This window comes from Onychomys torridus, chromosome 1 (genome assembly GCF_903995425.1).
Source record: "Onychomys torridus chromosome 1, mOncTor1.1, whole genome shotgun sequence".
Lineage (NCBI taxonomy): Eukaryota > Metazoa > Chordata > Mammalia > Rodentia > Cricetidae > Onychomys > Onychomys torridus.
Genome location: NC_050443.1, coordinates 123,143,118 through 123,160,023, shown reverse-complemented (window position 1 = coordinate 123,160,023; position 16,906 = coordinate 123,143,118). Strand labels below are relative to the sequence as shown.

The following is a 16,906-nucleotide window of genomic DNA, read 5'->3' as shown; positions in this document are numbered from 1 at the left end:
TGACTTCTCTTTCTTCTTTTTCCATGCTTTTGGATTTTTGTGTTGTCTGTGTTACTATGTGGCCCTGATTACCCAAGCTTTCAGTCATCCTCCTGTCTCAGCCTCGTAGGCGCTGGAATTACAGGCACGTGCCTCCATTTGTCCTCCTCTGTTTACCGATAACTGTGCTCTGGGTGCTGCAAGCTGCCTGGGCCCCACAGACCTTTGACACCAGCGACAGCTCTGTGCAAGTGTTAGCTGCAAAGTCCCTGGGATGTCCTGGCCTGTACTGTTGGGCTGTGCAGAGCTTCCCAGGGGTATGTGTGTGAGCGGCAGTGTCTGGGGGCTAATGGAAGTGAGGCATCTGTACAGCTGTACATCTGGGCTGACGGAGTCCACACTTCTGCTGGCATCAGCTCAGGGCCTGGCAGGGACATAAGCCCTTGCATGTCGCCATTTGGAGTCTCTGTGTTAGAAGTTCACTGGTGTCTTAAAGCTCCCAGTGCCTGATTCTCCCTGTCCAGGCTTTTCCATGTGGGAAACCTTCCTTTGCTGAGTCAGCAGCAGCTGGGACTTTGCCAAGACTCCAAGCAGAGGTCAGAGCACCTGAGAGATGAGAAGGTGAGGCAGGGGCCGCTAACCTCGTGGGGGGGGGGGTAATGCTTTGGGGGAGTAGGGGAAAGGGAGTAGGGTCAGCTAGACCTAAAGAAGGCCTCCCCCCTCCAGCAAGAGGGCAGAGCTTGTGCACGAGCAGGAAAACACAGCATGTACTCTGCTGTTGACTCTGCACCACAAGAAAAGAAATCCCAGGCGCAGCACTTTTGGGAGTGGCAGCGTACAACTGTGATCCCAGGAGCACTCTGGAGGCTGAGGCAGGAGGATTGCCATGAATTAGAATTTGACCTGGGTTAAATGGTGAGACTCTGGAGAGAGGAAGGAAGAGAGCATCCTGAGTCTGAAATCTAAAATCTTCCAAAACTTTAAACTTTGTTGAGAGTTGTGTCAGCATTTAAAGTGTTTCCGATTTCTGGAGCACCGAGCCTGACGGAGAAGCAGAAATACCAGCTCTGCGTCTTGGTCTCAAGGACGTTCTCCTTTGTTTTCTCTTTGCCTCTCTGTTTTGCAAAGGATTTTGTTTTGTAGTTCAAGCTGTCCTCAAGCTCCTGGTCCTCCTGCCTCAGCCTCCTGGGTACTAGGGTGACAGTCACATGTCACCACACTCAACTCTATTTCTGAAAGCTGGGTTGGGAGAAAGGAGGGGCAGAGATCTGGTGGTCTTTAAGTAACCTTAAAGTAATTTTAGGTTATTTTAGTAATTAAATGTTTTCAGTTGGGGCTGGAGGGATGGCTCAAAGGTTAAGAGCTCTGGCTGCATGGGTTCAATTCCTAGCAACCACATGCAGCTCACAATTGCCTGTAACTCTCGTTCCGGGAGACCTGGTACCCTCACACAGACAAAACACATTTAGGCAAAACACCAATGAACATAAAATAACCATAAATAAATCATTAAAAAGTGTTTTAAAAGGCTGGCACATACTTTTTCCCCCCTTGAGACAGGATTTCTTTGTGTAGCCTTGGCTGTCCTGGAACTCACTCTGTAGATCAGGCTGGCTTCAAACTCACAGAGATCCACCTGAAGGTCCAAGCCATATTTTCCCTCTTTCATTTTTTTTTTAAGATTTTTAAAAATTATGTATAAAGTGTTCCACCTGCATCCATGCAGGCCAGAAGAAGAGGGCACCATTATAGATGGTTGTGAGCCACCATGTGGTTGCTGGGAATTGAACTCATGACCCCTGGAAGAGGAGCCAGTGCTCTTAACCTCTGAGCCATCTCTCCAGCTCAGTGCACACTTTTAATCCCAGCACTTGGGAGGCAGAAGCAGGAGGATCTCTGTGAGTTTGAGGCCAGCCTGGGCTACACAGTGAGTTCCAGGACAGTTAGGACTGTTGATATACATAGAAACCCCGTCTAACCCTGCCCCCCGACACACACATACACACACACACACACACACACACACACACACACACGTTTTTCAGTAAGTTACATCACCTTAAAGTTTTTAACTTAACTATTAATCTTATTATTCTGATGTGTGTGAGTGCACACACGAGTGACCCCCCTTCTACCTTCATGTGGCTTCGGGGATTGAACTCAGATCATCAGGCCCTTCATGGCACGTGCTTTGCCCCGCTAGCATCTCTCTGGTCACTGGTACACCACCATTTTACAAGCTAAGACTTTAAGCCAGACCTGGTGGTAATGCCTATAATCTCTGATACTGAACAGGTTGAGGCAGGAGGATTCCAGGTCTGAGGCCAACCTGGCAACAGAGTGAGTTCAAGTCTAACATGTTTAATTTAGTGAGACCTGGTCTCTAAAATAATGGCTGGGATTATTGCCTTGGTGTGGAGTGCACCTGCCCAGCATGTGTGAGGTCCTGGGTTTGATCCCGGGCAACCCCCCCCCCCACACACACACTCACACAGTCAGATTTTAATATGCATCTGTTTGCCCTCAAACTAGGGTAAGTGGGAAAATCAGGAAGTCTAGCTGTAAGTTTATTATTTCAGATCAAGCTGCGTGAGCTGAGAACCACTGTGTGACTTCAGCTGCATCAAGAGACATCACATGTGCTGATACTCAAGGAACGTAAGTTACAGGAAACCAAGGCTCAAATGCCTTTAACTCCCTGTGTGGTACCAGCCCCAGTGAAGAACACCGTGCTGTGGTCTGAATGTGAGAAGTCCCCCTCAGGCTCTTGTGTTTTCACACCTGGTTCCCAGCTGGGGGTGCTATTTTGGGTGTTAGGATCTTCTGTAGGAGGACTGCGTCACTGGGAGCAGGCCTTGAGGTCTACAGCCAAGGCCCTGCTTCCTGTCAGCTCTCTGCTTCCTGGTGCACTGGGAAGTGAGCAAGCAGCCCCCACACACCACTGCCACACCAGCTATGCCCTCTCAAAGCCTAGGCTAAAAGAAATCTCTCCTTCCTTCCTATCAGGTATTTGGTCATGGACCAGAGGATTAGACAAATACATCCAAGTTCAAGTGGGTCTGGGTGGGTTTCCCAAAGCACCTTCTGCATCCAGCAATAGGTAAGAATGGTGTGGCTCACCTCCCACAGATGGCCCACAATGGGCGCGTCTGCCCAGGAGTGCTCTGCGTTCATTCCTATCTTGCTGTTTTTGAAGACAACAAATGTGAGGGACTTGTCAAACCACCTACAGAAGAAAACGTGAACATGGGCTTCCAGAGTTGCATCAACACCAAAACCCAAAACTGTGTGCTTCTTTCTGAATCGACCAATGGCTTCTCCCCACCCCTGACAGTTCTCCAGGTTTCTATACCCAGCAAGGCGATAATAAAGGTACACACAGAGCATGGAGTCATTCATATCTTCTTATACCAGAGATAAAACGCAACATGTGTGTCCTGGGACCAGAGCAGTGCAGACTACTGTAACACTGGGACTAGCACATGGCCTCTCTGGCCAGGCCTGGAGGCACCTCCTCACTTTACCACTCTGGAAAGGGGATCCAGGAGGGCAGGGCCACAGCAGCTCCTGGGACTGACCCCCTCTGCCCTGTGTGCCACCTTCTGTTGGGAGCCCAGTGACCCACAGTTAAGAAAGGTGTTGGACAGGCAAAGGAAGGCATCTCAAATCCATCGGGCCTGGGCTGTGTGTGGGAGTGTGGGGGGAGGGAAGCAGAGTTGTGATTTGATGCTCATCCCTTCACAGTACAACCCTTGGGGTGGGGTTAGACTCCAGGAGGCTTCTCCAAAGCACACCCAGGAACATCTCCCACAACCCCCATCAACCTTGGAGATTAAAGGGAGGAGGTACCTGTCAAAACATCTGCCGTGCAGCAGAGATTTGGCGTAGCTGTCTACAGATGCCTCCGGGTCCTCCTTCCTGTAACCCTGCTCCGATTCGTCCAAAGTCACAAAGAATGCTGCCTTTTCCACTGCATCCAGGGACTGCTTATTTTTCCCACGTGCAAAATAGGTCTGCCGACACTTTGCCCAGGGCACTCTGCAGCAAGAAGGAAATGCATCTAAAGACGGCTGCCCTGGGTGGGCAGATGGCCCAGTGGACAACAGCGCTTGCTTGTTGGCATGAGAACCTGAATTTCACCCCCGAGTCCTCATAAAAGAGCTAGGTGTGGTGGCACATGCTCCCAACCCCAGGTCTGAGGAGAAAGTCAGGCTCCTCAGGGCTCACTGGCTAGCCAGGCCACCCAAACTGGCATGCTCCATGCTGATGAGAGACCCTGTCTCCAAAATCAATGTGGACGGCTAGTGCCTGAGGAACAATGCCCTAATTGTGTGTGCGAGAGTACGTACACACACACACACACACACACACACACACACACACACACTGGGACTGGGCATGGGATTTGGATTAAATCAATAAATGCTCAGAATGCAGTCCAGCCTGTTTCTGCCGCTACCAGGGAGAGGCACCCTTCCCTGCCCCAGACACCCCCTAGCAGAAACCAAAACAAATGCCCAAGGACCTGGCCCTGGAACCAGGCCCTGCCCAGAGCCTCTCTCAAGCATGAATCCACTCATCTCTTCAGCACCTTAGACCCATCTTTCAGATGAGGAAAACAGAGGCACAGAGAACAGGCCACAACTACTTTGGAGCAGGAAGGAGTGAAACCTGGCCCCTGAACATAGGTCACATGATACTCCTAAGATGATCATCCTATGCCTATCACCCTGTTGAATTCGGTGTGAGGTCCATGGCTTCCTCCCATTGCTCCTGGGTCCCTCACTCAGTCCTCAGCCTCCAGGCCCTCTATGACACCTCCACTGCCCACCTCCACCCAACTCTCTGGCAACCTTTGGTGTCAACACCCACAAATGCCACAGGTCCCCAGAGCACCCAGCCCTCAAGAAAGGAGACAAACTGGTTTTCCTTCTCAGGCCCAGGCTCCAAATGTCAAACAGCACACAGCCTGTTTCTCCTGAGTGCCTGGAGCAACTGCTTCTTAAAGCATCTGGCCCCTGTGGGGCCTTGGCTCCTGTGGCAGTTTTGAGAGCAGCTCTGGGGAAGACGTCCTTTGTGAAATGTCGGTACTTTGGACCTCACAGAGCAAAATCTCCTCCCCACTCTCTTGTTCCACCTGCTCCTTACTCTGCTCGAGCAGGGCACAGGGCAGTTTCTCTTTCCCACAGTGAGTCAGGGACTCTTACCTGACCCCCTGCTCTCTTGGAGCTGGCCTTAGAGACAGGCTCACTAGGGGGTGGGGAGAGGGACTGCTCAGTGGTATGAGGCTCTGTGGCCATTCACCTAACACCTGAACTGAGGAGGTAGAGCCAAGAGGATCCCTAGAGTTCATTGGTTTGCCAGAATAGCCAATCAGTGAGCTCCAGGTTCTGGGCACAACCTTGTCTTCAAAAACAAAGACAAGACGCAGAGCAATAGATGAAGATACCCAGCATTGACATACATGCACGATACGCACGCGCGCGCGTACACACACACACACACACACACACACACACACACACACACACACACAAAGCAAGTCTCCCTGGCTGGGGGCTAGCTCAGTGGCAGAGCACTTGCCTCGGATAAAGAAATCAGGAAACAAGTTAGCTGGCTGTAGTGGTACAGGACTTTAGTCCAAGCATGTAGGAGGTGGAGGCAGGAGGACCCTGTGTTTAAGAACAGCCTCAGCCACACAGCAAGTCTGAGGCCATTACAAGTGTGTCCACAGCCACATGAAAAGGCTTAGACACGTGCCCTTGTGTGGCCTTCCCTGCCCACACACACCTGCTGCCATGTGCTGAATTCAGCTGCCCTTGTGACCCACTGTCTAGGAGCGAGACTTGACATCCTGAAGCAACGCCAGGTGCTACTGCTGGCATCGGTGGGGATGGACCTCAGGAGGAAGAGCTCCCCAGGGCACCATGAAGTCCAGACCCAGGAGGGGTTTGCAAGGCCACACACCTGTCTGCAGCAGTGAGGGCGGCCAGCTTGGTTTCCCCGGGCTGAGGCTCTGAGGGGTCATCCAGGATATGCTGCATCTGTTGCTCCAGCTCTCGGGGCCTCAGCAGCCTCCCATCATGGTAGAGCCAGACCTTGAAGTAGCGCCCCCTGTGGTACACAACAATGTGCCGGCTGTCCTTGATGTGCTGGATGGTGTCTGAGGTAGTGAGGACAGAATGGGGAGAGAAGTTAGAAGGCCTTGGTAGGAGCCTCAGGTCTGAGAGTTCATTTGGCTTTTTGAGAGAGAGGATCTCATGTAGCCCAGGCTGGACTCCAACTCCCTATAGAAAACCAAGGATGGCCTTGAACGATCCTCCGACCTCTACCTCCTGAGTGCTAGGATCACAGGTGTGTGGCCCTTCATTCTAGACTGAGTCACTCCTTTGGCTTAACCAGCCCTTCTAAGGCTCAGATTCCTCGTCTGTGAAACATGGTTGGCACACGTGATGGTCTGAATGATATGTCTCCCATAAGTCACGGGCATTTGAATACTTGGTCCCTATGGTGGCTACTGGGGAAGGATTAGGACTGTCCTTTGGGGTGGGCTTAAGGCCTTCTACCATCCCCAGTGCTCTTTCCTGCTTCCTGTGGGTGGATCAGGATGTGAGCTCTCAGCTGCTGCTCCAGCACCGTGCCTGCCTGCTGTCATGCTCCCCTGGTTGATGGGGATGAGCTCTATCCCTCAGGAACTGCCAGCCCCAGATAAACCCTTCCTTCTAGAAGTTGCTTTGGACAGGTGTTTTATCCCAACAGAAAATAAGATAGCATTCTTCTCATGACTGAACACCCAGTGCCCACAGAGCTTACGAGTTATAAGCACCCAAGCTACATAGTTACATAAGAGGGTACCCTGGAAAATGTTCTGATGAAGGAAGTGGAAAACTCCAACATAAAAACTGTTTTGGGGGCTGGAGGGATGGCTCAGTGGTTAAGAGCCTTTGCTGCTCTTCCAGAGGACCTGAGTTCAGTTCACAGCACCCACATCAGGTGGTTCACAACCGCCTGCAAGTCCAGCTCCAGGGCATCTGGTGCCCTCTTCTGGCCACCTCATACTCATATTTAGAGAGACACAGACATACATAAAAATAAAAAGCAAAAATAAATCTTAAAAATATGAAGTCCTTCAGCCAGACATTATGATGGTGCACCACCTGGGAGGATCAGTAGTTCAAGGCCGGCCTCAGCTACATACAAGTTAGAGGCTAGCCTGGGATACATAAGACCCTGTCTCAAAAACAAAAATAAAAACAAAACAAAACAAAAACAACAAACAAACAAAACCAGGAGAACAGGGAGATGACCTGTTGGTAAAATCCCTTGCAGCACAAGCCTAGTGATGTGAGTCTGATCCCCAGAACCCGCATAAAGGCAAGAGCAGTGAGCCAGCCCCACAGGGCTGTCATCTGAACTGCACAGGAGTGCTACAGTGTGGCTTTGTCCCTCCCTCAATCATACACACATAAACACAACGAAAAACTTCAAAAGAATTAACAACAAACAGCTGGTTATGGCAGTGCATGCCTTTAATCCCTGTACTTGGGAGCCAGAGGCAGGAGGATCTCTGTGAGTTCAAGGCCAGCCTGGTCTACATAGGGGGTTCTCAAACATGAGACTCTGTCTCAAAAGAAGAAAGCAAACAGATTGGACAACTAAGCACCATGGCCCTGAGCACTAGCAAGTGGTGTATATGACCCCACCAGGCACACTACATTTTATTAAGTTATCTGTTGTTTTTGTTCGAGATGGGGTTTCACTAAGTAGCCTTAGCTGACCTAGAACTTGCTCTGTAGACCAGGTTGGGCTCAAATTCACAGAGATCCACCTGCCTCTACCTCCTGAGTGCTGTGATCAAAGGCATGTGTTCCACCACACCCGGCAATACCCAGCTTTTAATACCATTAAAATACCATTAAAGACCATGACAGAGCCGGTGAGACGCTCAGCTGGTAAAGGCATTTGCTGCCTAGCCTGACCACACAGGGTGAAGAAAAGAACCAACTCCCTCAGGATGTCCTCTGTGGTGTGCATCTTTGAAGGGCCTTTCAAAATTTTAAAAATTACATGTATTCACTTATCTTGTGTGGGTGTTCAAGCATGTGAGGACAGTCATGCCACAGTACGTATGCACAGGGCAGAGGACAACTTGTGGGAGTCGGTTCTCTACTTCTACCACAAGGGTCCCTGGGATCAAACACAAGTACCAGGCTTGGGGACAGGCACAGTGGCTTGCTGAGCCATTTTGCCAGCCCTGAAGGGTATCCATGACTCCGGTCCCCTTCTTGAGCCCCGTGTCCTGGCTGACAGAAGTAAGCACTCTGCTCCCTCATGTGCCCCTGCATCCCATGATGCTTTGCCTTCCCCAGCCCAGAAACAATGGACCTGGGAACATGAGGCAGACAAATCATTCCTCTCCTAAGGGGTTTTGCTCGGGTATTTTGTCACAGTGCTAAAAAGTGACCGATACTGTGCACTTGAACTCTGCAGGCCTGCAGGGTATCAGCTGGTATCCATTCTCCTCCCTATCTTTGCCAAGGAGGTATTAGGTTGGAAGGCAAATTATATGACCACGTTGCCCAGGCCAGGAGGCCAACAGCAAGAAGCTGGGCCATGATCCATCTCCTTGGGCAGGGGTATTTTATAGCAAACCCTGCATGTGGACTAAAGTAAGATGTCCAAGGGAATATTTCAGCAGGTCTGGGGAAAATGTCCAGTGAACAAAACTCTGAACTGAAGCAATATTAAAATCTGGAACTGACCCATTGTCTAGACCTAGTAAAGATAAAGGGAATCCAGGCCAGAGCTGGGGTTCAGTTGGTAGTACACTTGTCCAGTGTATATAAAGCCCAGGGTTCCATTCCCACACCAAATACTCCCAACACAGTGACACATGCCTGTAATCCCAGTGGGAGGCAAGAGGATCAGAAACTCAAGGTCATCCTCAATTATATACTGCTTTAGGCCATCCTGGAACACATGAGATCCTGTTCCCAAACCATTATCAATGACAGAAAACAAAAGGATTCCGAGAGGAGGAACATTCAGACATGGAAGCTCTCGGGAAAGACCCTGCAGATCATCCTGCCCTCAATGTCCTCCAATGTTTCCTGGTTCTGAACAGCAGAGTGCCAAACGCTGGGTCCCAGGGGAGCCCCTGGTGAGCACCACCCACCTGTCTCCTCCCCGGGTATGCGGGAGGTATTAAAGAGTCGCTCCCACTGGGCAGAGCAGAGTGGAATTGTGGATCCCAGAAGACGAATCTGTAATAAAAATGTGTTTTAAACCAACAGGCAAAAATCCCCCAGGAAAACTTTAAACAGAGTTGATTAAAATGCTATTTCCTGTGCATACTGCCCAGTCTGACTTCATCATCTCCAGTTGTCCCCTGGGGTAGTACCTGAGGGACTTGCTGAGCTGTGCCAGGGTACTGAAGTTCCTTCCAGATAAACACTTAAGCCACCCGAGGTTATGAAAGAAACGGTTCTCTTGAGCAGTTCACCAGTGTGTCACATACACGAGCAGGAGTTGGTTCTCTCTTCCCCCAGGAATTGAACACATGTGCTCAGCCCTCACAAGGTCTCTCACTGAACCTGGGGCTCCCGGGTTAGGCCCATTATCGAGTCCCAGCTATTTGCCTATCTCTGGTCCCCAGGGCTGGGATTCCAACCACGCACCAATGCATCTGGCTGGGTGTCACTCTGCTAGTTCCTCATGCTCTTCGCAAAGCCAGCACCATATCGCCTGAGCCCATCTCTCTAGCCTCCCAAAAGAACGTTTTAAAGGGAAGTTTACATACGGGTTTGAGTTCCTCACGGTCCAGCTTGCGACGATACAGAAGCATGGCGTGGATAGTGTTGCCGGCTCTTGCAGCCTGAATGTGGGTGGGGGTGATGTACAGCATCTCCTGTGGGGGAGGTGACAGCAGAGAGTGTTTGTGGGGATGGCATGGTGATTGGTACCCATGGTGGAGACCCTCCCTCCATGACACCAAGGTGTTCCTACAGCTATGCTCAGTTACAACCACTTTCTGTATTTGTTTTAGGTTCTGGTGTTTTGAGACCAGGTTATATTATGCTCTCAGGTTCTTGAGAGCTAGGATTAAAGGCATGTGTCACTCTACCTGACTTTACAACTTAACTAATTGTTATATGATTTTCCCGTATTTGGACACTTTTGTTGTTGCTTTAGGCCCATCTGTGGGTTTTGGCAGATTGGATTTGTTCTTTCTTTATGTGTCTACGTGCGTCTGTGTTTGTGTGTGCAGGTGCCCATCGAGACCAGAAGAGGGTACCAGATCCCCGGCAACCGGAGTAACAGATGGTTCTGAACCACCTGACATAAATGCGGGGGTCCTTTGGAAGAGCGGCTCTTAAACTGCTATCTCTTAAGCCCCAAGGAGGGCCTTGAACTCCATGTGTAGCCAAGGATGACCCTGAACTCCTGATCCCCCGTCTCCAACTCCCCAGTGCTGGCCTGACAGGCATGAGCCACCACCACAGGCTCTAACTTTGTTGTTTGCTCTATTATAACCCCAGCCTCCATCTGTTCCTGGGTTATAAATGCCAGCGGGGTTTTGCTGGGCATGGTGGTGTACACCTTTTCTACCACAGGTTCAAGGCCAGCCTGGGCTTACTAAGCAAGTGCTGTTTACCATGAAGGTGCACTTTGCGATACAAAGGTGTTTGTACTGTTGGGTGCAGGGCAGAGGCCCCACAGGCACAGGGGATCTAACACACAGGCCCCAGGTCGGAGCTTCACAGCAACATGAAGTTGTGGACAATAGAAGCAGGAGCAAGAGGAAAGGAATCCACCCCAAGCTTCCCCAGGTGGCCAGCAGGGCTGTCCAGCACAGCGCACACACCTTGGCTGCAGCAGTCATGGAAGAGCAACTCACCATGGCATAGTAGTTGCTGTTGACCATGAGCGGCCCTCGGCCTCGCAGGTAGATATATTCTTCCCACCAGTCACTCACCTACGGTGCAAACACAAACAAGACAGAGCACTGAGCAGCAGCCATGCAGCTGCCCTCCCAGGACCAGCCTGCTCGACATGTGCACAGAACTTTCTGGAAGATTCCTGCAAAATGACAGGCTCCAAAACAAAGCTGTCTTAGGCAAACAGGACACAAGGAGTTGAGAAACACATTGGTCTTAAGGGGAGACCTGGCTAGACAGTAGAATATCATTTAGCACTCACTTAAAAAAAAAAAAAGTATCAGGGCTGGGGATATAGCTCAGCTGCTAGAATGCTTCATCCCTAGCATGGCATAGAACTGGGCACAAAACTGTACAGTGGTACACACACAGGCAGGGGGATCAGGAGTTCCAGGTTGTAGCAAATTCAAGACTACTGTGCAGCAAGTTTGAGGCTAGCCTGGGAGCCACATGAGACGTGTCTCCAAACAAGAGTAACTGCCCAAGTGCCCTGGCTGAGAGTGGGGTACAATGTTACATGCTTGCCTGATATTTACCAGGCCTTGGGTCCCATCCCCAGCATCGCAGAAACACACACACACACACACACACACACACACACACACACACAGATGAGCCCCAGCATTGCAGAAACACACACACACACACACACACACAGATGAGCCCCAGCATTGCAGAAACACACACACACACACACACACACACACACAGATGAGCCCCAGCATTGCAGAAACACACACACACACACACACACACACACACACACACACGAGCCCACATCTCCCCAATGATCGATCTTCCGCTTCCTGACGCCTGGGTCTGTCCCAGAGCTACAGCAATACGCTAGAGGTCAGTATGTGTTGTCTTTACTCTCCAGAGTGACGGTCACAATGCCACCCTGAGCTGCCCTAGCCACCTAGAGGCTGCCCATTCATAACCCGTGCTGATTTGAGCACTGCGCTGAGGTACACACCTGGGAAAGGGTATGCACGAGAGTCTAGGTACACAGAAGTCCAGCTGGCCTATGATTAAAACCAGAACATGACGGCCACTCAGAGCCTGGGAGTCTTGCAGAGTCCTGCTCTCCTAGGCACAGTGCCTGTGTCTGGAACCCTCTGCTGGTTCTGTCTGATCCTTTTCTCTGTTTCTTTTGGCCTACTTGCTCTGTTTGCTTTTGTCTATTTATTATTTGTGGTTTTCCAAACTTTTTATTTTCTTTTTTGAGACAGGGTTTCTCTGTGCAGCCCTGGCTGTCCTGGAACTCACTCTGTAGACCAGGCTGGCCTCAACTCAGAAATCTATCTGCCTCTGCCTCCCAAGTGCTGGGACTAAAGGCGTGTGCCACCACCTGGCTAAGATTTCTTTTCATTACGTGTTTTGCCTGCATGTGTGTGTGCACCATGCATATGCCTGGTTCCTATTGAGGTCAGAAGAGGATGTTGGATCCCCTGGCACTGGAGTTACAGATGATTGTGAGTCACCAAGTGGGTGCTGGGAATCAAACCCAGGTCCTCTGCAAGAATGACAGGCACTCTTCACCACAGAGCCATCTCTGTGGCCCCTTGTTTTGTTTCGGTTTTTGAAGCAGGGTCTGATGCATTCCAGGCCCATCCTGAACTCTATATAACCACAGATGACCTCGAACTTTGATCTTCCTTGCCGCTATTTCCCAAGCCCTCGGAATGCATGTGTGGGCCACCAAACCAGGTGCAATGCTGGGCGTTGAACCCAGGGCATTGTACACCATAGGCAAGGACTCCATCAGCTGAGCTTCCTTATCAGCCCTTATGAGGCTTTTTTTTTTTTTTTTTTGAGGGACTAGAGAGATGACTCAGGAGTTAAGAGTGTGTCCTGCTCTTGCAGAGGACCCAAGTTGGGTTGCTCATAACCACCCGAAACTCCATTTCCAGGGGATCCAGTGCCCTCTGGTTCCCACTGGCATCTACATGCATGTAATACATATGAACTCACCTAGGCACATACACATAAATAAAAAGGCTCTTTTAAATTTAAGAGCTTTTTCTTGAGATAAGGTCTCACTGTGCAGTCCTGATTAGTCTTGAGCCCACAATCCTCCTGCCTCTGCCTTCTGAGTGCTGGGAGTATAGGCATGTACCACTGTGTCTGGCTAATAGGTTATTTTCAAACCTTTACCTTCCACAAACGTTATTCCTTACATCTGACTCCCCATCTTGATGTCACACCCCCAACATGCCCTCCTGCTCTGCCCAACACCACATGTAGCTTAACCGTTCCCATAGTTACCCCTGTCAGCATCATCTGAACCCTGACCAGGAACTCAGAGGGGATACTCTTGGATGCAAAAGGTACCAGAGAAGGAGGTGAGGTGGCTGGGCCACCACAGGAGGAACAGCCTTTAGTGGCCTGCCAGGTGAGGACTGGAGGCTCATGTGCAAAGCAGCTCCCTGTCCTGAGTGGGATGCAAAGGCTACTAAGGACCCTCTGCATGAGAGAAAGGAGGCCAGCAGCTCTGTGCACAGTTCTCAGGGATGAGTATGGCTGCCCTCAACTACAGTTAGAACTCCGGGAAAGCTTCCACACCAAAATATCTCACTGAGAAAATATTCATGTGCAGAAATACTTACATAATTTGTGGCCCACCAGGATTTTAGCTTCAAATACCACTGCAATTTGGGCCCAAGATTGACAGCAAAATCCTGGGCCAGCGCAGTCATGCGTTGGAATTCTCCTTCCTTCATCAATGGCCTCACAGATTCCAAGTACTGGAGTGAGAAAACACGGGCTGAGTTAGATACCCACCCCCGAGCCATGGACCACTTCACACACCTCAGAAAAGTCAGACCATGTAGAAAAGGTTGGGAAAGCTTCCCTAGGCTGGCCTGCCCTCTCTACAAACAAGACAACCCCCTGCAGGGCAGGTGAGCGACAATCAAGGTCACTGCTTCCTCGTGGAGGAGGTATCGAGACATCTCTCAACCACTATTTGGCCATTACTTCAATGATGACCTGAGAGGGTGTCCTGAGATGGGTGGGACAGCCCTGACATCCCAGTGAGGGTCAGGCAGGTGCCCAGGCAGAGCAGGACAAGACCATGGTGGTTCCAGGGTCTAGATGCTCGGTTTAGACAGACTGACAGGTGCACACCTTGAACATGTTTGGAGGTAAAACACACAGGGATATCTCACACAGCATCTTCTCTTTTCTCTTTTTTTGTTTTTTTTTTTGAGACAGGGTCTCATGTAGCCTAATTTGGACTCAAACTCACTATGTAGCTGAGGGTGGCCTTGAACTCCTGATCCTCCTCCTCCCTCTATCTCCCAAGTGCTAGGATGACAGGCATGTGCCCTCATGCCTGGCTAAGCACAACTTTTTCTAAGAACCCCAAAAGCTCCCCCAAAGAACCTGTACCTGAGTGAGTTCCAGGAAGCAGAAATGCCAGCAAATCTGATTAATCAGGAAACAAAACCAGGTTTGGAGCTGAGTGTGACGTACAATACCTATAATTCCAGCACTTAGAGGAGTTAGAGGTGGGGGTAATCTCTGAGAGTTCAAGGCCAGACTGGTCTACATGGAAAGTTCTAGGCCAACCAAGGCCTGTCTCAAAACAAAAAACCAAATAAAAAAAACTCCAGCTTGGGGACAGCAGTGTTCTCTAGGACCTGTTTTGCACAGTGAGAGGCGGGGCCGTTCCTAGCAGGGCCAGCTACTGCGGTCTGAGGCTTACTCCAAGTGCAACACTGATGAAACAGAAATGTTGCACTCTCCCGGGCTCTGTTGGCAGATCACCTGCCAAGCACACACAGAGTCCTGGATTCAGGCCCCAGCACTGCATAAAACTGAGTACAGTAGGATTAGCCTGCAATCCCAGCACTCTGGTGATAGAGGCAGAAGAATCACAAGTTCAGGGCCATCCTCAGCTACACAGGAAAGTCTAGGGAGTTCAAGACCAGTCGGAGCAATGTGAGATCCTGTCTCAAAAGGGGGACGGGGCTCTGGACACTCTGGTGTGAGTACCGCACCACAGCAGCCAGGTGGCTGGGATGCAAAGTCTCATTCTTCCCGTTTTGGGGAAACAGAGATGGAAAGAAACCTGCCAAGGTCAACAGGGACTAAATCACTAAGCCAGCATCCAAATCCTGAAGCCAAGATTCTTTCAATTTACAGTTCTGAAAATCGGGCAGGAAGCACGAAAACATGGGTGTCCTCTCGAATTGCAGGCCGGAACACACCAAGGTGCGGCCATTTTACAGCAGGTCAGGCTTAACACAGAACCACTCTCTGCTTCTCTGTGACACAAAATCCTACCCGTGGACACCTGCCATCAAGAAGCAGCAACAGACAGCCAGATGAAAACATCTGCATGGACATCCCCAGCTTCCCTGCTTACAACACAGCCCACAGGATCCACCCACACATTGAGCATTATCAGCCACAAGAAGGGAAGAAGCACAGACATGCTGGGACAGAGAGGAGTCTTAAAATCAACCCGCTTACACGTCTGAAGCTAGCCTGAGCTACACAGTAAGGTTCTGCCTCAAAGAAAAATAAATGCTAGTGTGTGTGGGGAAACCCCACAAGAGTCACACATTACATAACCCAGGCGGGTAATATTCCCCGACTCGGCAAAACTAGAAACGGAAAGTGGAACAGAGGTTGGCAGACCCGGGCAGGGAGCACGGGAGCTATTGCTTAATGGCTCCAGTTTCTGCTTGAGGCCATATAAAGGCTCGACAATCTTCGGTGGTCACAATTGCACAATGTCCTAGATATAATTAGTGCTAATGAACTTACACTTGAAACAGTTAAAATGCTTCCGTGTGTGTGTGTGTGTGTGTGTGTGTGTGTGTGTGTGTGTATGCACACATGTATGGAGGAATTTGGAAGACACAGGCGCTCAGTGCCATCCTGACAAACACCATCCCCCCCTTTGGAAGTGGGTCTTTCAGCAGCCTGGAGTTTAGTAATCAGGCTAGTCACAGTGGGCAGCGAGTCACAGGGATCCTCCTGTCTCTACTCCCCAGTACTGGGATTACAAATGTGTGCCACAAACCTGGTATTTTTATATTGGTTCTGATTAATCAAATTCAGGATTTTGTGCTTACAAGACAAGCATTTTACTGACTGAACCATCCCCTCCACCCATTTTCCTCCTCCATTTTTTTTTTTTTTTTTTTTTTTTTTTTTGGAGATAGGGTTTCACTGTGTAGCCCAGGCTGGTCTAGAACTAATTATGTAGGGCAGGTTGGCCTCAAACTCACAGAGATCTGACCATCTCTGCCTCCTGAGTGCTAGGATTAATGGGATATACCACCATGCCCAGCCTTTAAAAAAATAATAAATGTGGGTTTTGTATGTATTTGCCACAGTTAAAAATAATGGATGCGCTCAAACTACTGAGCCATGCACAAGGGAATCCTATGGTGTTAAACTGCATCTCAATAAGCCATTAAAAAGTAAACACCCAGGGCTGGAGAGATGGCTCAGAGGTTGAGAGCACTGACTGCTCTTCCAGAGGTCCTGAGTTCAATTCCCAGCAACCACATGGTGGCTTACAACCATCTGTAATGAGATCTGGCGCCCTCTTCTGGTCTGCAGTCATACATGCTGTATGCATAATAAATAAATAAACCTTTAGGGCTGGAGAGATGGCTTAAGAAGTTAAGAGCACTGACTGCTCTTCTATATAATAAGTAAGTAAGTAAGTAAATAAATAAATAAATCTTTTAAGAAAATAAATCTTAAAAAAAAAAGTAAACACTCCCCAACAGGTGGCACTTTTAAACACTGAAGATGTGATTAATGTGCCAGAGAAAAACAACATCAAGCCATGTATGGTAAAGCATGTCTACCATCCCAGGTCATGGGGCTGGAGGGATGGCTTGGCAGTTCTGAGCACTGGCTGCTCTTGCAGAGGACCTGGGTTCTATTGCCAGCACCCACTTAGTGGCTCACAATTGTTTGTAACTCCAGCTCCAAGGGATCCAGCACCCTCTTCTGGCCTCTGAGCA

At 49.8% G+C, this 16,906-nt stretch overlaps 1 protein-coding gene across 3 annotated transcripts in view; it reads right to left on the bottom strand.

Moving 5' to 3' along the window:
- Cpt1a (carnitine palmitoyltransferase 1A) overlaps positions 1-16,906 on the bottom strand; it is a 63,446-nt gene that overhangs the window by 11,659 nt on the left and 34,881 nt on the right. For all 3 annotated transcript variants that reach the window (XM_036200669.1, XM_036200678.1, XM_036200686.1), the window contains exons 6-12: positions 13,523-13,660; positions 10,877-10,954; positions 9,779-9,886; positions 9,155-9,242; positions 5,947-6,142; positions 3,829-4,017; positions 3,100-3,205 (exon numbers count right to left, since the gene is read on the bottom strand). In XM_036200669.1, coding sequence (XP_036056562.1) covers positions 3,100-3,205; positions 3,829-4,017; positions 5,947-6,142; positions 9,155-9,242; positions 9,779-9,886; positions 10,877-10,954; positions 13,523-13,660 — 903 coding nt within the window. The remainder of the gene's footprint in view (positions 1-3,099; positions 3,206-3,828; positions 4,018-5,946; positions 6,143-9,154; positions 9,243-9,778; positions 9,887-10,876; positions 10,955-13,522; positions 13,661-16,906) is intronic.